Genomic DNA, 25,820 nt, shown 5'->3' with positions numbered 1-25,820 from the left:
CAATCATTCAGTTGCATATGGTGTACTGTTTGATATTTTGCAGTGCGGATTTGTAACCGGGCAACACATCACACAGCATCCACACAAGCGAGATTTCTCAGTTTGGTGGGGCCCCCTAGACAAACACGGGCTGGCTGAGCCGGAGGGTTACTCATGCATCTGATGATCTCAAAGAAATGACAGAGGCCAATACAATTTGACACCAACAGCTTTGCAGGAGTTGCCAGTCAGTGTTGAACTTAACATTGGACTGCATTTGGGAATCCAGTTCCATATTTTTCCTCAAAGTTGCTGGTGAACGCAGTAGGCCAGGCAGCATCTCTAGGAAGAGGTACAGTCGACGTTTCGGGCCGAGACCCTTCATCAGGACTCGGGCCTCAGCCCGAAACGTCGACTGTACCTCTTCCTAGAGATGCTGCCTGGCCTGCTGCATTCACCAGCAACTTTGATGTGTATTGCTTGAATTTCCAGCATCTGCAGAATTCCTCATGCTTCCATATTTTTCCTTCAAGGTTTACTCCCAGCGCTGACCACAGCTGACAAGCCCCACCTGCCCAAAGCAACTGGTTTTAAGGTATCCAACTAGTAACCCAACTGTGCCCCTTCTCCTGTCAGTAGAAACGGTTCCTCCAGGCTTAGTAGAGAAGTCACACATGAAGGACAAGAGCTGGACTTGGTTGCCAGAGGCTATTTGAGGCTCACGCCATTGGGAGTATCTAATAGGTAATGGGAGCTTGTCCCCATTATCACCCCTGGCTGTTGCAACCATAAGGAAATATAAATTGTAAAAGGAAACTTTCTCTATTTGGGTAACAGGAGCAATGTACAAACAGTATTGTTGAAGAGACAGAAGAAATTTTGGTAGAACATGGGCCATCACATAATAAATGCTGGAAGAATTCAGCAAGTCTGGCAACAACTATGGAGGGGAATAAACAGTTAATAACTTGGGCAGAGACCATTCACCAAGGTTGGAAAGAGGCTTCAAATAAGATGGTGAGGAGGGAGGAAGGACTACGAGCTGGCAGGTGATAGGTGTTACCAGGTGAGGAGGAAGGTAGGTGAGTGGCAAAAGGAGATGAGGTAAGTAGCTGGGAAGGGATAGGTAGTAGAGGTAAAATAAGTAGGATCTGATAAGAAAAGGCAGGGGACCATGGAAGAAAGGGAAGGAGCAGGAACCTCAGTAGGAGGTGATGGATAGGTGAGGAGAAGAGGAAGGATGAGAGACTAATCAAAATGGTGAATGGAAAATGAAAGAGTGGGAAGGATGAAAAATTACCAGAAGTTGGAGAGATCAAAGTTCATGACATCAATTCATGACTTAGTTTAGCCTCATTTTGACAGTAGAGAAGGACATGGACTGACATTTCAGAATGGGGAGTTGAATTGAAATGGGTGCCATCTGAGAGATCATACCTCTTGGACTTTGTGGTAGACCAGTGCAGCAATTACAGGGGCTCTGGCAGAGATATTCAGCCACAGGTTGGCTATTGGAAGACTGAAGAATACTATTGTTGTATTGTTGTTCAAGAAATACTCAACAAATTAGCCAGGAAATTGTACGAGGGAAAGCCAGTGCGCCTTGCCCACACGGATTTCAACAAGGTGTTTGACAAAGTCCTACATGAAAGGCTGATCCCTAAAGGTGAAGTAGCTTGTATATTCTAAGTTGGCTTGGTGGGAGAAGCCAGAGTGGTAGTAGATGGTTGTCTCTCTGACGGGATGGTGGCCTGTGAGCAGTGATGTGCCGCTGGGAAAAGGTGCTGGGTCTGTTGTTGTTTTATCATCCACATTAATGATTTAGATGATAGTGTGATAAACTGAATCAGAACATTTGTGCGTTGCGCAAAGACTGGGAGGTGTAGTGGACACCAAAGAAAACTATGGTGTAACCCCCAGGCTCGCCCAGCTCATGTTCATCTGGGGGAGACAGCTGTTGGCCCCGCCAAACTGGGTAATCACATTTGTGTGGACGCTGTGTAATGTACCCCCAGTCACAAACCCACAATGCAAACTATCAGACAGTACACCATATGCAATGAAATGATTGAACTTTATGAATCTTAATCTGAATATAGAGTTAGTAGTGAAAATAAAAAAGGGCCAAATTCCAGTCAAAAGTTCACGTTGGAGCTCACTCAGTAATCATTCTTCCACCATCGGTCTCCTCCGAGCGTTGCGACCTTCGGACCCTCAGACCCCAGTCCACTGCGTCCAGTGGTCTACCAGCTCTCTCCACATGCGCCTTCCCTCTTCATCTCTCCTCGACAAAAGACCGCGGAAAAACATCCTTCCAGATGCACGAGACAAAGCAACAATCTCCGAGTGGCTGACATGCAAACCACAATCCTGTTATCTCCTGCCATAACCCAACCATGCTGCTACAGAGGAACCATTACTTCAGCAGTGAACATTACAGAGAAGCCATTACAATTAAAATTTGCAGCGGTATCTGTACCAGCAGGGAAAATAGGCTGAAAACTGGCAGACCAGTATGCGAAGTTGCACTTTGAGAGGTCAAGCCAGGATAGGACTAACATAGTGAAATGTAGAGCACAGAGGGGTGCGGTAGAATGAGGGAACTGGGAAAGCAGGTCTATAAATCCTTGAAATTGTCTTCTTGGATGGTATCGTAAAGAGAGCTTTTAATTCATTGGCTTTCATAAATTAAAGTATAGGGTACAATAGTTGGGATATTAGTTTGACATTTTGTAAAACAATGTGGAGGCTGACTTGGAGAATTGAGTGCAATGCCTACCTACTCTGGTTACCTACCTGCAGGAAAGATATCAATAAGATTGAAAGGCTGCAGGGAAAATTTACAAGGACACTTGAGGATCTGAGTGATGGTGAAAGATTGAATAGTTTCAGGCATTTTTTGACTGGAGTGTTGGAGAACGAGGGGAGATTGGATAGAGGTATAAATACTTATACGTACAGGCCTTTTCACTTCAGGTTGACTGTGTCTGGAACTAGAGGTCATAGGTTCAGAGTGAAAAGTGAAATATTTAAGGGGAACGTGAGGGGGAGGTTCTTCACTGAGAGGGTGGTAACTGTGTGGAACCATCTGTCAGTGGAAGTGGTGGATATAGGTTCAATTGTAACATTTAAGGGAAGTTTGAATATGTACATGGATGACAGGGTTATGGAGGGATATGGTCCAGGTGCAGGTAAATGGGACTAGGTAGAAGATCAGGTTGGTATGGAACTGATTCGCAGAACAACCTGTTTGTCTGCTGTAGTCCCTGTGATTCTATGACCCTTGAACATAAAATGGATGAAGAAGATGTAGTCATTTGACTTCATTGAATCATTTGAGATTTTTCTTCAATAAATTCCAATCTTCTGTAGTTTTGCCAACGCACCCTCCTTACTCAGTAGTATCAGCAACCTGGGTGAGCATCATCAGGTTTTCTATGTAAACCATGAACTCAGTTTCTCTCTGACCTGCTGAATGCTTGGTAAAATTTATTACCAGAGTGCAAACATGTTAATTCAGAAACAAAGGTTCTGAACTTAAAGAGGGGTAACTTTGAAGGTATGAGACGTGAATTAGCTAAGATAGACTGGCAAATGACACTTAAAGGGTTGACAGTGGATATGCAATGGCAAGCATTTAAAGATTGCATGGATGAACTACAACAATTGTTCATCCCAGTTTGGCAAAAGAATAAATCAAGGAAGGTAGTGCACCCGTGGCTGACAAGGGAAATTAGGGATAGTATCAATTCCAAAGAAGAAGCATACAAATTAGCCAGAAAAGGTGGCTCGCCTGAAGACTGGGAGAAATTCAGAGTTCAGCAGAGGAGGAACAAAGGGCTTAATTAGGAAGGGGAAAAAAGATTATGAGAGAAAACTGGCAGGGAACATAAAAACTGACTGTAAAAGCTTTTATAGATATGTAAAAAGGAAAAGACTGGTAAAGACAAATGTAGGTCCCATACAGACAGAAACAGGTGAATTGATTATGGGAAGCAAGGACGTGGCAGACCAATTGAATAATTACTTTGGTTCTGTCTTCACTAAGGAGGACATAAATAATCTTCCAGAAATAGTAGGGGACAGAGGGTCCAGTGAGATGGAGGAACTGAGCGAAATACACGTTAGTAGGGAAGTGGTGTTAGGTAAATTGAAGGGATTAAAGGCAGATAAATCCCCAGGGCCAGATGGTCTGCATCCCAGAGTGCTTAAGGAAGTAGCCCAAGAAATAGTGGAATGCTTTAGTGATAATTTTTCAAAACTCGTTAGATTCTGGACTAGTTCCTGAGGATTGGAGGGTGGCTAATGTAACCCCACTTTTTAAAAAAGGAGGGAGAGAGAAACCGGGGAACTATAGACCGGTTAGCCTAACGTCAGTGGTGGGGAAACTGCTGGAGTCAGTTATCAAAGATGTGATAACAGCACATTTGGAAAGCGGTGAAATCATCGGACAAAGTCAGCATGGATTTGTGAAAGGAAAATCATGTCTGATGAATCTGATAGAATTTTTTGAGGATGTAACTAGTAGAGTGGATAGGGGAGAACCAGTGGATGTGGTATATTTGGATTTTCAAAAGGCTTTTGACAAGGTCCCACACAGGAGATTAGTGTGCAAACTTAAAGCACACGGTATTGGGGCTAAGGTATTGATGTGGATAGAGAATTGGTTAGCAGACAGGAAGCAAAGAGTGGGAATAAATGGGACCTTTTCAGAATGGCAGGCAGTGACTAGTGGAGTACCGCAAGGCTCAGTGCTGGGACCCCAGTTGTTTACAATATATATTAATGACTTGGATGAGGGAATTAAATGCAGCATCTCCAAGTTTGCGGATGACATGAAGCTGGGTGGCAGTGTTAGCTGTGAGGAGGATGCTAAGAGAATGTAGGGTGACTTGGATAGGTTGGGTGAGTGGGCAAATTCATGGCAGATGCAATTTAATGTGGATAAATGTGAAGTTATCCACTTTGGTGGCAAAGATAGGAAAACAGATTATTATTTGAGTGGTGGCTGATTAGGGAAAGGGGAGGTGCAACGAGACCTGGGTGTCATTATACACCAGTCATTGAAAGTGGGCATGCAGGTACAGCAGGCGGTGAAAAAGGCGAATGATATGCTGGCATTTATAGCGAGAGGATTCGAGTACAGGAGCAAGGAGGTACTACTGCAGTTGTACAAGGCCTTGGTGAGACCACACCTGGAGTATTGTGTGCAGTTTTGGTCCCCTAATCTGAGGAAAGACATCCTTGCCATAGAGGGAGTACAAAGAATGTTCACCAGATTGATTCCTGGGATGGCAGGACTTTCATATGAAGAAAGACTGGATGAACTAGGCTTGTACTCGTTGGAATTTAGAAGATTGAGGGGGGATCTGATTGAAACGTATAAAATCCTAAAGGGATTGGACAGGCTAGATGCAGGAAGATTGTTCCCGATGTTGGGCAAGTCCAGAATGAGGGGTCACAATTTGAGGATAAAGGGGAAGCCTTTTAGGACTGAGATTAGGAAAAACTTCTTCACACAGAGAGTGGTGAATCTGTGGAATTCTCTGCCACAGGAAACAGTTGAGGCCAGTTCATTGGCTATATTTAAGAGGGAGTTAGATATGGCCCTTGTGGCTATGGGGATCAGGGGGTATGGAGGGAAGGCTGGTGCAGGGTTCTGAGTTGGATGATCAGCCATGATCATAATAAATGGCGGTGCAGGCTCGAAGGGCCGAATGGCCTACTCCTGCACCTATTTTCTATGTTTCGATGTTTCCATGTTATCACATACAATCCTAAGATTCTTTTTCCTGTGCATGCTCAGCAAATCTATGCAATCTGTGCAAATGCAAATATAAATAACTAGCAAGAAATACCAAGGTAAAGAGTCCTCAAAGTGAGATCATTGGTTGTGAGATCACTGGAAACAGAATGAGTGTAGTTATCCTCATTTGTTCAAGAGCCTGATGGTTGAGGGGTAGTAACTGTTCTTGACCCTGTTGGTGTGAGTCCTGAGACAATTGTACCTTCTTGTACCTTTTACCTGATGGCAGCAGCGTGAGAAGAGCATGGCCTGGGTGGTGAGGATCTTTGATGATGGATTCTGCTTTTCTGTGCCAACATTTCACGTAGATGTTCTCAGTGGTTGATAGGGTTTTACACCTGTTGTGCTGGATCACAACCACTACCTTCTGTAGTATTTTTCACCTAAAGGCATCGGTATTCACATACCAGACCTTAATGCAGCCAGTTACAACACTTTCCACCACCCATCTGTGGAAGTTTGTCAAGGATTTTGATGACATGCTGAATCTCAGCAACTCCTCAGGAAGTTAGGGTACTGTCATGCTTTCTTTACAATTGCATTTATATGATGGTACAGGACAGGTCCTCTGACATAGTGTCAGCAAGGAGTTTAAAGTCACTGAGCCTCTCCACCTCTGATCCTCTGAGTGGATTTCTCTGATAGTCTACAATCCCTCCCCGTGGTCTTGCTGACATTGAGTGAGAGGTTGTTGTTGTGACAGCACTCAGCCGGATTTTCAGTGTCCTGCCCGTATACGATTCATCAGCCACTTTGACTCTGCCTACAGCTCTGGTGTCAGCAGCAAACTTGAATCTGGTACTGGGGCTGTACAGTCATAGGTGAAAAGCAGGTAGATCAGCGGGAGTAAAACCTTTGTTTATCATGCTGAATAGGAATTGTAGAAGATTATACTTCAGTGTCTCAGCTCAGTGTGAACCAAGAAAATCCCAACAGTTCAGAGTTTTTAAATCACAAATTCAGATTCATGTGACTCATTAAATCGTTCAGTACAGAAACAAGACCTTTGGCTCAACTTGTTCACTCAGACTGTGTTGCCCAGCATGCATTTGGCCCACAGACTGCGAACCCTCTGCTGTTCATGTACTTATCTAGATTGCTTTACGTTGCTAATGTTTCAAAATTTCAAAGTATATTTAATTATCAAAGCATGTTTGCATTATATTACCTTGAGATTCGTCTCCTAACAGGCAGCCACAAAACAAAGATACTCAAAACCAACCCCATATACATGAAAAAAGACAACGTGCAGAGAATAAAAAAACTACATCATGTCCATTAAAGTTAAAGGAATAAAATAAGAAATAAAAAAGACCATTGAACACCCAATGTGCAAAGAAACAAAACATCATGCAAACAGTAACTACAAACAGTAACTGCAAGCAGAAACAATAATATTCTTGCAGGCAGATTTACTAGAGCATTTGGGAATGGTATAAACTAATATGGCAGCAGGACGTGAACGAGCATGAGAGAGCTGAGGATGAGCCAGCAGGTTTACAATTAGATGATGGGTGTAACAGGAACGTAAGGAAAGACAAGCCAATGATTGGGTACAAATGCAGACAGAGCGAAGAGTTAACATAGAAACATGGAAAACCTACAGCAAAATACAATCCCTTTGGCCCACAAAGTTGTGCCAAACATGTCCCTATCTCAGCAATTACCAGGGTTACCCAGAGCCCTCTGTTTTTCTAAGCTCCATCTACCTATCTAAAAGTCTCTTAAAAGACAATAATATTCTCAGAGGCAGATTTGCTAGAATTTGCTGGTATGTAGAGCAGGAGAAGTAAAACTTTTGTTTATCATGCTCAATAGGACCTGAGGAAGATTACACTGCAGTGTCTCAGCTCAGTGTGAGCCATGAGAAACCCAATGTCTCTCAATTTTTAAACCACCAATGTGCAAAGAAAAATAACATCATGCAAACAGTAACTGCAAGCAAAAGCAATATTATTCTCACAGGCAGATTTACTAGAGCTTTTTGGATTGGTTTAAACTAGTATGGCAAGGGGACGGGAACCACTATGACTATGATAGAGCTGAGGATGAGCCAGCAGGTTTATAAATAGACGACGGGTGTAACAGGAATGTAAGGAAGGACGAGGCAATGATAGAGTACAAATGCTGGCAGGGCAGAGAGTTGAGTTGTACCACAGAGGCAAAATTCAAATGAGTGAAGAAAGAAGGACTGAAGTTGTTGTATTTAAATGAGCGTAGCATTCGGAATACAGTGAACAAACTCGTGGCACAATTAGAGATTGGTCGGTATGACGTTCTGGGCATCACTGAGTCGTGGCTGAAAGAAGGCCATTAGTTGAGAGCTTAACATTAAAGGATATACTTTGTATCAAATGGGCAAGCAGAGGGTGGTATGACTCTGTTGGTAAGAGATGGAATTACATCTTTAGAAACAGGAGACATTGCATAAAAAATGTTGGATCTTTTTGGGTGGAGTTAAGAAACCACAAGAGTGTAAAAACCATTATAGGAATAAGATATAGGCCTCCAAATAGTATCCAAGATGTGGGGTTGATATTGCAAAGGGAGCTGGAAAAGGCATGTAATAAAGGTAATGACACAATTGTAATGGAGGACTTCAAGATGCAAGTAGAATGGGGAAATCACATTGGTGTTGGATCACAAGGGAGGGAAATTGTTGAGTGCTGATGAGATGGCTTTTTAGAGCATCTTGTGGTTGAGCCTATTCAGGGAAAGGCAAACTTAGATTGGAAGTTGTGTAATAACCCAGATCCTATTAGGGAGTTTAACATAAAGGAATGCTTAGGAGGCGGTGATAATAATATGATTGAATTAATTCTTCAGTTTAAGAGGGAGAAGAATAAGTCATATGTATCAGTATTACAATGAAATAAAGGGAATTACAGAGGCGTGAGAGAAGAGCTTGTTCACGTGGATTGGAGGAGGATACTGCCAGTGATGACGGCAAAACACAGATGGCTGAAGTTTCTGGGGACAGTTCACAAGGCGCAGGATAGATATGTCCCACAGAGGAAGAAGTTCTCAACTGGCAGGGGTAGGCAACTATGACTGGCAAGGGAAGTTAAGGACAGCATAAAGGCCAAGGAAAGGGCAATTAAGTAGCAAAAGTGAGTTGGAAGTTGGATAATTGGGAAGTTTTTGAAAATCCAACAAAAGGCATCCAAAAAACCTTTAGGGAGGGAAAAGATGAAATATGAGGGCAAACTAGCCAATAATATAAAGAAGGACACTAAAAGCTTTTTCAGTTATATAAAGAATAAAAGGGAGGTGAGAGTTGATATTGGACCACTGGAAAATGATGTTGGTGAGGTACTAATAGGGGATAAAGAAATGGCAGATGAACCTAATGGGCATTTTGCATCTACCTTCACTGTGGATCACACTACCATTGTGCCAGAGGTCTGTGACTGTCAGCGAGCAGGAGTGAGTACCATTGCTATCAGGCAAACTCAAAGGTTTTAGGTGGATAAGTCATCTGGTCCAGATGGACTACATCCCAGAGTCCTGAAACAGGTTGTTGAAGAGATACTGAATGCATTGGTATTGATCTTTCAAGATTAACTTGATTCTGGCATCGTCCCAGCAGGCTGGAAGATTGCAAATGCTACTCCACTCTTTAAGAAGGGAGGAAGGCAAAAAAAGGAAATTATAGGCCAGTTAGCCTAGATTCAGTGGCTTAGAAATTGTTGGAGTCTATTATGAGGTCTTTTATTAAGGTTTCAGGGTACTTATAGACTAATGATAAAATAAGTCAAAGTCAGCATGGCTTCTGTGAAGGGAAATCTTGCCTGACAAATCTGTTAGAATTCTTCAAGGAAGTAACAAATAGGGTGGACAAAGGAGAGGCAGTTGATATCATTTACTTGGATTTTCAGAAGGCATTTCAGAAAGCACAAGGCTGCTTAACAAGATAAAATCATACGGCATTACAAGAAAGGTACTTGTGTGCATAGAGGAATGGCTGACAGGCAGGAGGCAGTGAGTGGGAATAAAAGGGTCTTTTCATAGTTGGCTGCCAATGACTAGTGGTGTTCCTCAGGGGTCAGTTTTGGGACCGCTACTTTTCACATTGTTTGTCAATGATTTTGGATAATGGAATTGAAGACTTGCCGATGATACAAAGATAGGTGGAGAGGTAGGTAATGCTGAGGACACAATGCAATTGCAGCAGGACTTCGACAAGTTGGAAGAATGAACAAAAAAGTGACAGGTGGCACAGTGCTGGGAAATGTTGGGAATGCATTTTGGTAAAAGGAACAATAGTGCGGAATATTATCTAAATGAGGAGAAGGTTCGAACATCAGAGGTGCAGAGGGACTTAGGAGTCCTCATGCAAGACTCCCAGAAGTTTGTGTTAAAAAAGATAAATGTGATGTTGGCATTTATTTCAAGGGGCATAGAATATAAAAGCAAAGAAATAATGCTGAGGCTTTATAAGACACTAGTCAGGACACACTTGGAGTATTGTCAACAGTTTTGGGCCCCACGGCTCAGAAAGGATGTGTTGTCACTGGCCAGAGTCCAGAGGAGGTTCATTGGAATGATTTTGGGAATGAGAGTGTTAAGAAATGAGGAGCATTTGGCAGCTTTGGACCTGTACTCACTAGAACTTATATGAATGTATGGGAATCTCATTGAAACCGACTGAACATTGAAAGGACTAGATAGGGTGGATGTGGAGAGGATGTTTCCTTTGGTGAGGGTATCCAGAACTAGAGGGCACAACCTCAAAATTGAGTGATGACCTTTCAGAACACAGATAAGGAAAAATATTTTTAGCCAGAGAGCAGTGAATCTATCACAGACTGCAGTGGAGTGCAAGTCCGTGGGTATATTTAAGACGGAAGTGTCATGGTCCGGTCCGTGAAGTTCGCATTCCGGTTCACGGTCCGGTCCGTGGACTCAGGACTCTGGGTCTTCCAACTCTCCCTTGTTTGAATTAATCATAGGTACCTGATTCCCATCTTTGGGCTTGCAATATAAGTAGCCTTGGGAGTGAGTGTGGGCTGCTGGTTTGTCTTGTCAGTCCCCCTTGGAGCAACCTGCTGATGGAAGGCTAGTGAAACCATTTGTGATCTCTAGGCCTGGTTGGGGAGCCATTGCTTCATGGAGCCTTGTTGCCTCTCGTTGGAGTGGTCTTTGCGGTATGGATTCGGCTGTTTCCTGGGCCAGCTGAGTGGCTGCCAGCCACTCCGAGCTAGGTAGGGATCTGGCTGTTTCTGTAGCCGGCTGAGGTTGCTGGATGAACTGAGACTTGGAGCTTCCCCGGAGCAGAGGTGGAACTGTCTGTTGTTCTTTGGTGTTTGTCGCTTGTCCTTGCCTCTGTGAGATAAGCCAGGCCATTTTGCCGTTGCCCTGCAGGGGGATCTGTCTTGTGCTCGCCTCCGTGGGGTAAGCCAGGCCGTTTTTCCGTTGCCTTGCGGGGGGACATGTCGTGTCTTGTCCTTGCCTCTGTTGGGTAAGTCTGGCTGTTCTGCCGTTACCTGACGGAGAGACCTGTCCCACCTTGGTGTGGAGAAGTTGAGTCCCGGCTTGTCTAAGTATAAGTCCCGGCTCTATGTCTCTGTACTGTTCTGTCTCATGTTGGTGTCGTGTTAACGATGAGTCCCGGCTTTTCAAAGGACAAGTCCCGGCTCTGTGTTAATGTTCAGTTCCCAGTCAGTCTCCAGCTCCAGCCTCTGAGCTGTCAGCCTCCGCATTTCAAAACGACGATCCCGCAGCCAAGCTCCAAGGACCCAAGCCTCGACGATCCCGCAGCCCAGCTCCAAGAGCCCAAGCCCCGACAACCCTGCAGCCCAGCTCCAAGAGCCCAAGCCTCGACGACCCTGCAGCCAAGCTCCAAGAGCCCAAGCCTCGACGACCCTGCAGCCCAGCTCCAAGAGCCCAAGCCTCGACGACCCTGCAGCCAAGCTCCAAGAACCCAAGCCTCGACGACCCTGCAGCCAAGCTCCAAGAACCCAAGCCTCGATGACCCTGCAGCCAAGCTCCAAGATCCCAAGCCTCGACGACCCTGCAGCCAAGCTCCAAGATCCCAAGCCTCGATGATCCCGCAGCCAAGCTCAAGGCTCAGGAACCCAAGCCTCGAGGATCCCGAGCCAAGCTCAAGACCCAAGAACCCAAGCCTCGAGGATCCCAAGCCAAGCTCCAAGAGCCCAAGCCTCGAGGATCCCAAGCCAATCTCAAGACACAAGACCCCAAGCCTCGAGGATCCCAAACCAAGCTCAAGACCCAGGACCCCAAGCCTCGAGGATCCCAAGCCAAGCTCAAGACCCAAGACCCCAGCCTCAAGCCTCAAGAGCAAATATCCCAGCCTGTCTCCAAGCTCAGGCCTCTAGACCCCAGCCACATCCTGTCCTGAAGCCATCTCATGTCCTTGCCTGGTTCCGGGGTCCGAGCCTGAGGCAAGACCCAGGTTTTGGGTCCTTGTCCAGTCTCGGGCTCAGAGTACAAGCCTTGTCTCCTAGTCCATGGTTCCTAGTCCTGGTCCCGCTCTCCCTAGCCCAACTCTGCGTCCTTGTCCCTACTCCTTGCCTGAATCCTGTCACGTCCCTACTCTAGTCAAGTCCTGGTCCTTGTACTTCAGTGTCTGTGTCCCACATTTGGGTCCGTTCTCAGCACCCCATTGTGACAGGAAGTTCCGAGTGTATGCAATCTGAATTGAATTGAATTGAATTGGCTTTATTACTTACATCCTTCATATCAGTTCAGTTCAGTTTTCGTTTATTGTCATTTAGAAAAGCATGCATTAAAAAATGAGACAACGTTCCTCCAGAATGATATCACAAGAAAACACAGGACAAACCAAGTCTAAAACTGACAAAACCACATAATTATAACATATAGTTACAATAGTGCAAAGCAATACCATAATTTGATAAAGAGCAGACCATGGGCACGGTAAAAAAAAGTCTCTAAGTCCCGATACACTCATTATCCCACGCAGGCAGCAGGAGGGAGGAACTCTCCCTGCCATGAATCTCCAAGCATCACCAACTTGCCGATGCAGCACCATTGGAAGCACCCGACCGCAGTGGACTCTGAGTCCGTCTGAAAGCTTCGAGCCTCTGACCAGCCCCTCCGACACAGCCTCTCCAAGCAGCATCCTCTGCCAAGTGCTTCGACACCGTCCTGGCCGCCGAGCAACAAGCAAAGCCAAGGACTCAGGGCCTTCTCCTCTGGAGATTCTGGACCACACAGTAGCAGCAGCAGTGAAGCAGGCATTTCAGAAGTTTCACCAGATTTTCCTCCGTGCTCTCATGTCTGTCTCCATCAAATCAGGATTGTGCATGGCACCCTACTTGACAGATAACAGACATCACCACCGGAGTGGCCACTGCGAGCTGCGTCGCGCCACCATCTTTCATAGTTCATATACATGAGAAGTAAAAATCTTTGCATTACATCTCTGTCCAAATGTGAGAGGTGCATTTTATCGTAATTTGGAATAAATAGTTTGCATAACAGGACGGTCAATATGACAGAAGTACAATTGTATCAGCGTGAATTTATCAATCTGATGGCCTGGTGCGAGAAGCTGTCCCGGAGCCTGATAGTTCTGGCTGTTACGCTGCGGTACCATTTCCTGGAAGGTAGCAGCTGGAACAGTTTGTGGTTGTGGTGACTTGGGTCCCCAATGATCCTTGGCCTTTTTTACACACCTGTCTTTGTAAATATCCTGAATAGTAGGAAGTTCATAACTACAGATGTGTGGGGGTGTCCACAGCACTCTCTGCAGAGTCCGGCAATTGAGGGAAGTACAGTTCCCAATCTATCCTTAAGACACAGACCCCCAGGACCAGAAAACTTCCTGGTGGATCGTTTCTGCACTCTTTCTAGTTTAATAACATCCTTCCTATAACAGGATGACCAAAACCGTACACAGTACCACTGCCCACAACTGGTCAAATAAACTCAAAGGCAGATGAAACCAGTCTCAGACTGGGTGACCCCACTCTGGGAATTTACTTACCCACTGCACAGACGGACAGAGTCAAGGTTGTGATTATCGCTGCAAACATTTCTTCTCTCTTGTTCTTCAAAAACTGAATTTCTGCTCATTCAGACCAGATGTTCCCCGTTGGTATTTCACAAGTGACTGATTCCCCTTCAACTTCCCCACAAGTTTATTCCAGCACAAAGGCACGGGGTGTGAAGAGGAAGTGATGGGGGAGAGTGGGCAGTCCTGCAGAAACAGCTGAAAAAATAGTAACAAACTGCAGAGTAGCTGAATGTTTCATCCACATTGACATATCTGTCACTGAAACTCACTCCTTATGTCCATACACCATGATCAGATTGAAACGTCAGAAACAAGCCAAGTACACTGTTTCCCCTTCCTGACACATTTCTTTGAGTTCATCAGATGCTTGGAGAGGGGGAGCTTGCTACATAGGCAACAGCTTGCTCTCCATATCATACTGCCCAGCCTTGCGTACCTAGACAACTGGGACACAATATCCATGGTTGACACTGACTAACAGAGGCCTCATAGAATAGTACAGCATAGTACAGGCCCCTCGGCCCATAATGTTGTGCCAAATTTTTAATCTACTCCAAGTTCAATGTAACCCTTCCCTCAAACACAGACCTTAAAGCTCCATTTTCCTTTCATCCATGAGTTTATCTAACGTATCAGTTTCTAAAATGTCCCCAATGTGTTAGCCTCTACCACCACCCCTGCAAACACAGTTCAGGCACTTTCTGTGTGGGAAAGAGGTACCTCTGATACGTATCACCCCTTACATTCCTACACCCACCTTCAGAGCATGTCTTCCCCTATTAGCCATTGCTGCCCTGAGAAAAGTCTTTAGCTGTCTGCTCTGTCTGTGCTTGTTATAACCTTATACACCCCTATCAAGTCACCTCTCATCCTTCAAAGTTCAAAGTAAATTTATTATCAAAGTAAATATATTTCACAATATCCAACCACGAGATTTGTTTCCTTGCGAGCAGACTTAGTAATTCCAAGAGACGTAATGGAATTAATGAAAGACCACGCCCAACAGGACAAAGAAACAACCAATGTGCAAAAGATAACAAACTGTAAAGCAAATAGAATTGAAAAAAAATTAATGATAAAAAAAAATAATAAATATTGAGAACATGAGATGAAGAGACCTTGAAAGTGAGTCCATCGGTTGTGGAAACATTTCAATGACACGTTAAGGGAAGTTAGCCCCTTTGGTTCAGGAGCCTGATGGTTGAGGGGTAATAACTGTTCCTGATCCTGGTGGTGTGGGACCCAAAGCTCCTGTGCCTTCTCCCTGATGGCAGCAGTGAGAAGAGAGCCTGTCCTGGGTGGTGGTGGTCCCTGATGATGGATGCTGCTTTCCTGTGAAAGCGCTGTGTGCAGATGTTCTGAATGGTGGGGAGGGCTTTACCTGTGATGGACTGGGTGGAATCTATTACTTTTTGTAGAAGTTTTGCGGGTGATGCAACACCTGTCCTTTCACCCCTTTGCTTCGCACCATCCAGCACTCAGTCTTTCCGGATGAAGCAGTGAGTCACTTGTACTCCTTGAGGAACCTCCTTTTGAGGATGTTCTTGATGGAGTGACGGGTTGTGCCCATGATGGAGGGGGTTGAGACTGTAACTCTCTGCAGCCTCTGTTGATCCTGTGCACTGGAGCCTCCATACCAGACCGTGATACAACCAGATGGAATGGTCTCCATGTACATCTGTGGAAATTTGCTGGAGTCTTTGATGACATACCGAACCTCCTCAAACTCTGAAGGAAGTAAAGCTGCAGAGGTGCCTTCTTTGTAATTGCATCAATGTGTTGCGAACAGGAAAGAACCGCTCGGGTGTTAACACCCAGGAACTTAAAGTTCACCTTCCTGAAGGGGTGTTCTGACATTGAGCAAGATGCTGTGGGCAGTCACACAGGTGAACTGTTATTCTCCCTGTCGAAGTGTGTAGAAAAGACGCTGAGCTCATTGACAAGTGAAACGTCACTGCCAATTGCACTGTTAGGACATGAACCCCCTTTCTTCCTGGGCATCTCTGGAAATGGCTCGTTAGTTGGCAGTCTCCCAACATGGCACCCGAGAGACCAGCTTTTCTTCAGGTGCATATGTTTAAGGATTACACTCTCCAGTACCACCAAATCCGTGAGATTGGGATGTCTTTCCCACATAAACCCTGGCTTGGGTAAATGCTGTCTGATTTGCTGCCCTGTTACAACTCTTTGCCAGGAAATAACAGACCACACACTGCATTTAATTAAAGGACATATATTTATGAATATTAACTGAACTAAAGAGAGTAAAGAAAAGAATGAAAAAAAACAGAAAGGGCTCTATTATAATTAAACAGTCAAATGTGACCAGGTTGGAGCTCAACTCTTCCAAAAGTCATTTTCACCAATACTTGGTAGACTCCTGCACCTTGTTCCATCGAATCACAGTCCCCACCAGATCGAATCCTACGACCGGTTCTCTCCAGTGTCTTCTCTCTTCATCCCCCACTGAACAATGACCTCAGTTCACACCAGTGCCAGGCATAAAAAAATACTGCTCACCCAGCCTTCTCTCCTGATCAGATGGCTCACATTGCTCAGCCTGTCATCACTAACAATAATCCAAACACTGCTTGGACAGAAAGACCATTACGTGAATTAACTTACATTATCAGTGAAACCTTTACCAGGGCGTTCCAGAAGGAATGGCCTGCAAACTTTGTCACAGCTGTTGTGCATTTGATTGTGTCTCTGATCACATGCAATTGCCTATTTTGCTCTCACAGTGATGAGTCGAGCCTGGACTTGTTGTTTGAGTCCGGATTGCTGGTCATGAACACACTCAGCAGACTGTGAATCTCCTGGTTCATCCTGGACTTCTGGTTTTGAAAGTTTCAGAATATTCTCAAAGGCAAGCACTCATCCCACATGAGTCTTGATGGAGTCAGTGAGAGCCATGGCATATTCATTCAGATCCAAAGATAAATTCCTGAAGATGGTCAAAGCAGTCCTGTAAATGCTCCTCCATCTCCCATGACCATACCTTTGTGGTTCTCTCCACTGGTGCTGTGGTCTGTGGGAGTAAAGTACAGCCAGGAGATCGATCTTGCCAAAGTTTCTCCACAGGATGGCCCACGAATTTACATTTTACCTGAGGGAATCTATACTGATTCCCGATATTGTGACGCTGTGGTCGATAGCCCACCCCTGCATTTCTAATGACCAGTACTGGTTATTGTTCTTATGTTAAAATGTTTTTGTGGGATTATGGTGGGAAATTCCAGCCCATTAATTGTTACATTTTAGCTTGGGTTACAAGACAATACTGGAGGACAGTGCCTTCAAGTGCAGTCGCTGCAGCCGAGACTGTCACTCCCGTGTGGGCCTCTACAGCCACAACAGACGCTGCTCTAACACAGACTGAAGCAAGACTTTCCAGGCACAGATCCATGGTCTCGCGAGACTAACGGATTCCACCACCACTGTATACAGTTATTTATGGAAACATAGAAACATAGAAAACCTACAGCACAATACAAGCCCTTTGGCCCACAAAGTTCTGCTGAACATGTCCCTACCTTAGAAATCACTAGGCTTACCTATAGCCCTCTATTTTACTAAGCTCCATGAACCTATCGAAAAGTCTCTTAAAAGACCCTATCGTATCCGATTCCACCACCGTTGCCGGCAGCCCATTCTACACACTCACCAATCTCTGAGTAAAAAACTTACCCCTGACGTCTCCTCTGTACCTACTCCCCAGCACCTTAAACCTGTGTCCTCTTGTGGCAACCATTTCAGCGGTGGGAAAAAGCCTCTGACTATCCACATGATCAAAGCCTCTCATCATCTTATACACCTGTCAGGTCACAGCGCATCCTCCATCACTCCAAGGAGAAAAGGCTGAGTTCACTCAACCTATTCTCATAAGGCATGCTCCCCAATCCAGACAATATCCTTGTATATCTCCTCTGCACCCCTTCTATGGCTTCCACATCCTTCCTGTAGTGAGGCGACCAGAACTGAGCACAGTACTCTAAGTGGAGTCTGACCAGGATCCTATATAGCTGCAACATTACCTCTCGGCTCCTAAATTCAATTCCACAATTAATGAAGGCCAATACACTGTATGCCTTCTTAACCACAGAGTCAACCTGCGCAGCTGCTTTGAGCGTCCTATGGACTCGGACCCCAAGATCCCTCTGATCCTCCACACTGCCAAGAGTCTACGATTAATACTATATTCTGCCATCATATTTGACCGACCAAAATGAACCACCTCACACTTACCTGGGTTAATCTCCATCTGCCACTTCTCAGCCCAGTTTTACATCATATCAATATCCCGTTGTAACCTTTGACAGCCCTCCACACTATTCACAACACATCGAACCTTTGTGTCATCAGAAAATTTTCTAACCCATCCCTCCACTTCCTCATTCAGGTCATTTGTAAAAATCACAAGGAGTTGGGGACCCAGAACAGATCCCTGAGGCACACCACTGGTCACCGACCTCCAAGCAGAATATGACCCGTCTACAGCGACACTTTGCCTTCTGTGGGCAAGCCAGTTCTGGATCCACAAAGGAATGTCCCCTTGGATCTCAAGCCTCTTTACTTTCTCAGTAAGCCTTGCATGAGGTACCTTATCAAATGCTTTGCTGAAATCCATATACCCTACATCTACTGCTCTTCCTTCATCAATGTGTTAAGTCACATCCTCAAAAAATTCAGTCAGGCTCGTAAGGCATGATCTGCCCTTGACAAAGCCATGCTAATCATATCATGCCTCTCCAAATGTTCATAAATCCCACCTCTCAGGATCTTCTCCATCAACTTACCAACCACTGAGATAAGACTCACTGGTCTATAATTTCCTGGGCTATCTCTACTCCTTGATTAAAGGAACAACATTTGCAACCCTCCAGTCCTCTGGAACCTCTCCCGTCCCCATTGATGATTCAAGAATCATTGCCAGAATCTCAGCAATCTCCTCCCTCACCTCCCACAGTAGCCTGGGGTACATCTCAGTCAGTCCCATCAGACGGATGGGATGGGGCATGAACATTGATTTCTCAAACTTCCATTAATGCCCACCTCCCCCTCGTACCCCATCCATTATTCATTTATATACACACATTCTTTTTCTCTCTCTCCTTTTTCTCCCTCTGTCCCTCTCACTATACCCCTTGCCCATCCTCTGGGTTTCCCCCCCTTACCCCTTTTCCTTCTCCCTGGGCCTCCTGTCCCATGATCCTCTCATATCCCTTTTGCCAATCACCTGTCCAGCTCTTGGTTCCATCCCTCCCCCTCCTGTCTTCTCCTATCATTTTGGATCTCCCCCTCACCCTCCCACTTTCAAATCTCTTAGTAGCTCTTTCTTCAGTTAGTCCTGACAAAAGGTCTCGGCCCGAAACTTCGACTGTACCTCTTCCTAGAGATGCTGCCTGGCCTGCTGCATTCACCAGCAACTTTTATGTGTGTTGCTTGCTTTATTTCTGTTATTTTTATACCTGTTTAGGAACACTGCTCAGCGCTCCGGGCCCTGCTGTCTGCTCTGACTCAGTCGTATTAGTGAGGCTACATCTGTGGTGTTCTGTGGATTACTCGCTAATACAAAAGTAAATTTTTCTCACTAACAACCCTATGGCTTCTAAGCAAACAATGTTAACTTCTTTCTTTCACAAACAAGCTGAGCAGTGTAACAAGAATAACGTACAAGAGACTGATAACAGTAAATGTGACAAATCTGTGTTTCATAGAACATAGAATAGTACAGCACAGTACAGGCCCTTCAGCCCACAATGTCGTGCTGACCCTCAAACCCTGCCTCCCATATAAGCACCCACCTTAAATTCCTCCATATACCTGTCTAGTAGTCTCTTAAACTTCACTAGTGTATCTGCCTCCACCACTGACTCAGGCAGTGCATTCCACGCACCAACCACTCTCTGAGTAAAAAACCTTCCTCTAGTATCCCCCTTGAACTTCCCACCCCTTACCTTAAAGCCATGTCCTCTTGTATTGAGCAGTGGTGCCCTGGGGAAGAGGCGCTGGCTATCCACTCTATCTATTCCTCTTATTATCTTGTACACCTCTATCATGTCTCCTCTCATCCTCCTTCTCTCCAAAGAGTAAAGCCCTAGCTCCCTTAATCTCTGATCATAATGCATACTCTCTAAACCAGGCAGCATCCTGGTAAATCTCCTCTGTATCCTTTCCAATGCTTCCACATTCTTCCTATAGTGAGGCTACCAGAACTGGACACAGTACTCCAAGTGTGGCCTAACCAGAGTTTTATAGAGCTGCATCATTACATCGCAACTCTTAAACTCTATCCCTCAACTTATGAAAGCTAATGCCCCATAAGCTTTCTTAACTACCCTATCCACCTGTGAAGCAACTTTCAGGGATCTGTGGGCATGTACCCCCAGATACCTCTGCACCTCCACACTACCAAGTATCCTGCCATTTACTTTGTACTCTGCCTTGGAGTTTGCCCTTCCAAAGTGTACCACCTCACACTTCTCCGGGTTGAACTCCATCTGCCACTTCTCAGCCCACTTCTGCATCCTATCAATGTCTCTCTGCAATTTTTGACAATCCTCTACACTATCTACAACACCACCAACCTTTGTGTCGTCTGCAAACTTGCCAACCCACCCTTCTACCCCCATATCCAGGTCGTTAATAAAAATCATGAAAAGTAGAGGTCCCAGAACAAATCCTTGTGGGACACCACTAGTCACAATCCTCCAATCTGAATGTACTCCCTCCACCACCACCCTCTGCCTTCTGCAGGCAAGCCAATTCTGAATCCACCTGGCCAAAGTTCCCTGGATAACATGCCTTCTGACTTTCTGAATAAGCCTACCGTGCGGAACCTTGTCAAATGCCTTACTAAAATCCATATAGATCACATCCACTGCACTACCCTCATCTATATGCCTGGTCACCTCCTCAAAGAACTCTATCAGGCTTGTTAGACACGATCTGCCCTTCACAAAGCCAATGTTGACTGTCCCTGATCAGACCATGATTCTCTAAGTGCCCCAAAATCCTATCTCTAAGAATCTTTTCCAAGAGCATTCCCACCACAGACGTAAGTCTCACTGGTGTATAATTACCCGGACTATCCCTACTACCTTCCTTGAATAAGGGGACAACATTTGCCTCCCTCCAATCCTCCGGTACCATTCCCGGGGACAATGAGGATATAAAGATCCTAGCCAGAGGCTTAGCAATCTCTTCCCTCGCCTCGTGGAGCAGCCTGGGGAATATTCCATCAGGCCCCGGGGGAATTATCTGTCCTAATGTATTTTAACAACTCCAACACCTCCTCTCCCTTAATATCAGCATGCTCCAGAACATCAACCTCACTCATATTGTCCTCACCATCATCAAGTTCCCTCTTATTGGTGAATACCAAAGAGAAGTATTCATTGAGGACCTCGCTCACTTCCACAGCCTCCAGGCACATCTTCCCACCTTTATCTCTAATCGGTCCTACCTTCACTCCTGTCATCCTTCTTTTCTTCACATAATTGAAGAATGCCTTGGGGTTTTCCTTTACACTACTCGCCAAGGCCTTCTCATGCCCCCTTCTTGCTCTTCTCAGCCCCTTCTTAAACTCCTTTCTTGTTTCCCTATATTCCTCAATAGACCCATCTAATCCTTGCTTCCTAAACCTCATGTATGCTGCCTTCTTCCTCCTGACTAGATTTTCCACCTCACTTGTCACCCATGGTCCCTTCACCCTACCATTCTTTATCTTCCTCACCAGGACAAAGTTATCCCTAACATCCTGCAAGAGATCCCTAAACATCGACCACATGTCCATAGTACATTTCCCTGCAAAAACATCATCCCAATTCACACCCGCAAGTTCTAGCCTTATAGCCTCATAATTTGCCCTTCCCCAATTAAAAATGTTCCTGTCCTCTCCAATTCTATCCTTTTCCATGATAATGCTAAAGACCAGGGAGCGGTGGTCACTGTCCCCCAGGTGCTCACCCACTGAGAGATCTGTGACCTGACCTGGTTCATTACCTAGTACTAGATCTAGTATGGCATTCCTCCTGGTCAGCCTGTCCACATACTGTGACAGGAATCCGTCCTGGACACACTTAACAAACTCTGCCCCATCTAAACCCTTGGAACTAATTAGGGGCCAATCAATTTTAGGGAAGTTAAAGTCACCCATGATAGCAACCCTGTTATTTTTGCACCTTTCCAAAATCTGCCTCCCAATCTGCTCCTCTGTATCTCTGCTGCTACCAGGGGGCCTTTAGAATACTCCCAACAGAGTAACTGCTCTCTTCCTGTTCCTGACTTCCACCCATAATGACTCAAAAGAATATCCTGCTACATTACCCACCCTTTCTGTAGCTGTAATAGTATCCCTGACCAGTAATGCCACCCCTCCTCCCCTTTTTCCACCCTCTCTATCCCTTTTAAAGCACTGAAATCTAGGAATATTGAGAATCCATTCCTGCCCTGGTGCCAGCCAAGTCTCTGTAATGGCCACCACATCATAATTCCATGTAAGTATCCCAGCTCTCAGTTCATCACCTTTGTTCCTGATGCTTCTTGCATTGAGGTGCACACATTTCAGCCCTTCTACCTTACTGTCTTTACACTGTTTATTCAGCTTCTCTTTCCTCAAAGCCTCTCTATATGTTAGATCTGGCTTTACTCCATGGACTTCTTTCACTGCTTCTAGTTCAAATTTTCTAACTGGGTCCAAATGCAGTTCTGATAGTAATGGTCCTTCGAAGACAGGCTTGTATCCCTGTTCAGATGTTTGGACTGAAGAAATGTGGAAGAAAAAGAAGGAAACTTATCCCTGTTTAGACTTCAAGGATGATAATAGAACATAGAACATATAATAGTACAGCACAGTACAGGCCCTTTGGCCCACTATGTTGTGCTAACCCTTAAACCCTGCCTCCCATATAACCCCCAACTTAAGTTCCTCCATATACCTGTCTAGTAATCTTTTAAACTTCACTAGTGTATCTGCCTCCACCACTGAGTCAGGCAGTGCATTCCACGCACCAACCACTCTCTGAGTAAAAAACCTTCCTCTAATATCCCCCTTGAACTTCCCACCACATACCTTAAAGCCATGTCCTCTTGTATTGAGCAGTGGTGCCCTGGGGAAGAGGTGCTGGCTATCCACTCTATCTATTCCTCTTAAAAACTTGTATACCTCTATTATGTCTCCTCTCATCCTCCTTCTCTCCAAAGAGTAAAGCCCTAGCTCCCTTAATCTCTACTCATAATCCATACTCTCTAAACCAGGCAGCATCCTGGTAAATCTCCTCTGTACCTTTTCCAATGCTTCCACATCCTTCCTATAGTGAGGCAACCAGAACTAGACACAGTACTCCAAGTACTCCAAACTTGGGTGTAAAGTACGTGCAACTGCAAACCAAAGCAATCTGACACTTTTCAGTTTTAAGGGTCTCAGGCTGTCAACTGAATGGCAGATGTACCAAGTATCCTGTTATGGAGCTGATTGAACTACACGCTTGAAGTCTCTCAGAAAAAAAAAATTGTTGATCACGAACTATCAAAAGTTCACACTGCTGCTCTAAGTGTTGAAAATATAGCGAGTGAAGATGCTCTTGGAAAATTATGTGACACCATGAATGCTTCACATCTAAAGACAACTTGTTCAATTTTTCGTTCTGAATGACAGAATGACAGACTTTGACTTATTGGAACTTCAAAAAATTAATGTATTGACATTGGAATTGGACTGCATACTTTACACTTTATTGTCGCCAAACAATTGGTACTAGAATGTACAATCATCACAACGATATTTGATTCTGTGCTTCACACTCCCTGGATTACAAATACTAAATTTTAAAAATAAAAAAAATAGTAAAAATTAGTAAATATTAAAAATTTAAATTATAAATGGAAAATAGAAAAATGGGAAGTAAGGTAGTGCAAAAAAACCGAGAGGCAGGTCCGGATATTTGGAGGGTACGGCCCAGATCCGGATCAGGATCCGTTCAGCAGTCTTATCACAGTTGGAAAGAATCTGTTCCCAAATCTGGCCATACGAGTCTTCAAGCTCCTGAACCTTCTCCCGGAGGGAAGAGGGACAAAAAGTGTGTTGGTTGGGTGCGTCGTGTCCTTGATTATCCTGGCAGCACTGCTCCGACAGCGTGCGGTGTAAAGTGAGTCCACAGAGGAAGATTGGTTTGTGTGATGTTCTGCGCCATGTTCATGATCTTCTGCAGCTTCTTTCGGTCTTGGACAGGACAACTTCCATACCAGGTTGTGATGCACCCTAGAAGAATGCTTTCTACGGTGCACCTATAAAAATTAGTGTGGGTTTTAGGGGATAGGCCAAATTTCTTTAGTTTTCTCAGGAAGTAAAGTTGCTGGTGGGCCTTCTTGGCAGTGAACTCTGCTTGGTTGGACCAAGTCAGGCCATTTGTGATATTGACCCCAAGGAACATAAAGCTTTTGACCCACTTGCGCACCACCGATGTAAATTGGGTCGTGCGGTCCACTACTCCTTCTGAAGTCAACAACCAATTCCCTCGTCTTGCCGACGTTGAAGGATAGGATATTGTCTTCGCACCATGCCACCAGGTTCTTAATTTCCTCTCTGTACTCAAACTCATCATTACCCGAGATACGGCCTACAATTGTTGTGTCATCAGCAAACTTATATATTGAGTTTGATGGAAACTTGGCTACACAATCATGGGTGTACAGTGAGTACAGCAGGGGGCTGAGTACACAGCCTTGTGGGGCACCGTTGCTCACAGTGATTGTAGTGGAGAGCTTGTCCCCTATTTTTACAGCCTGGGTCCCGTCTATGAGGAAATTGAAGATCCAGCTGCAGATCTGAGTGCTAAGGCGCAGGTTCCAGAGCTTAGGAATCAGTTTATTTGGAATGATGGTATTAAAGGCAGAGCTGTAGTCAATGAAAAGGAGCCTTACGTCTGCATCTTTATTCTCCAGATGTTCTAAGGAGGAATGTAGGGCCAGAGAGATGGCATCTGCTGTTGACCTGTTGCTCCGGTAAGTGAATTGCAAAGCATCGAGGTTGACCGGTAGGCTGTGGTTGATGTGTGCCATAACCAATCTCTCGAAGCACTTCATAGCAATTGATGTCAGAGCCACAGGTCAATAGTCATTCAGGCATGCCACCTTGCTCTTATTCGACACTGGGATTATCGTTGCCTTCTTAAAACACGAGGGGATCTTAGACTGAAGCAAGGAGCAGTTGAAGATGTCAGCAAACACTCCAGCTAGCTCGCTTGCACAGGCCCGGAGAACCTGTTATCTGTTAGTAATATTGGACATGCTTTCTAAATGGATAGAGGCCTTTCCCATATGAAAAGATGACACTAGGACAGTAATTAAATTACTGATGAAGGAGATCATTCCCCAATTTGGGATTCCTAGTAAATTTAATAGTGACCGAGGAGCCACTACCGGGAAATGATCTGACCTGAGGCATTGGGGTAAGCCCTGGGAGTGACACAATCATCAGGAATAGTAGAAAGAATGAATGGAGAACTGCAAGACACTCTGGCCAAGAGACAGGACTGAACTGACCTGAGGCATTGCTGATTGCTCTGTTCACTGCACCTTGAGAAATTATGTTAACAGGACTGCCAGATTGACCTCCTTTGAAATATTGATGGGAACTCCTATGCCCTTGGGTTCAAACCGTCTTTGACAAGTGCCCAAACAGTGCTGAAATGGACTGATAAGAAAACCCTCGAAATAGTAAAATCTCCAGGTCAGGATTTCTCAACCAGGATTCCACAAGAGGTCACTCAGGGTTCTACAAGAGATTTTAAAACTTTGAGCTTTGAGTGACGCACGTTGCTAGACCTTGCAGTGGTGGGCAGTGACCGAAGAGCCCCATTAGCAATCTCGCTAGAGGCCTCTCAGCCCAATAGGACTGTGTTTATTTGCTTGAATCCACTTTCCATTTTTGACGCGAGATAGGGGAGGCATTGATAATTGGTGAGTGCTGTGTTGCCCGGAGTGGAGGATAGTAGGCTGATAATTGGAGAATGCTGTATTGCCCGGATG

The 25,820-nt window shown here is 45.0% G+C and overlaps 1 protein-coding gene across 2 annotated transcripts in view; it reads right to left on the bottom strand.

Annotated features, from left to right (window-relative positions):
- LOC140202117 (uncharacterized) overlaps positions 1 to 13,850 on the bottom strand; it is a 71,007-nt gene extending 57,157 nt beyond the window's left edge. For both annotated transcript variants that reach the window (XM_072266975.1, XM_072266976.1), the window contains exon 1: positions 13,758 to 13,850. In XM_072266975.1, coding sequence (XP_072123076.1) covers positions 13,758 to 13,806 — 49 coding nt within the window. In that variant the 5' untranslated portion in view covers positions 13,807 to 13,850. The remainder of the gene's footprint in view (positions 1 to 13,757) is intronic.
- Positions 13,851 to 25,820: the final 11,970 nt, after the last annotated feature.

Source organism: Mobula birostris, chromosome 8, assembly GCF_030028105.1.
Source record: "Mobula birostris isolate sMobBir1 chromosome 8, sMobBir1.hap1, whole genome shotgun sequence".
NCBI classification, from domain to species: Eukaryota; Metazoa; Chordata; class Chondrichthyes; order Myliobatiformes; family Myliobatidae; genus Mobula; species Mobula birostris.
This window is presented reverse-complemented; position numbering and strand designations above follow the sequence as displayed.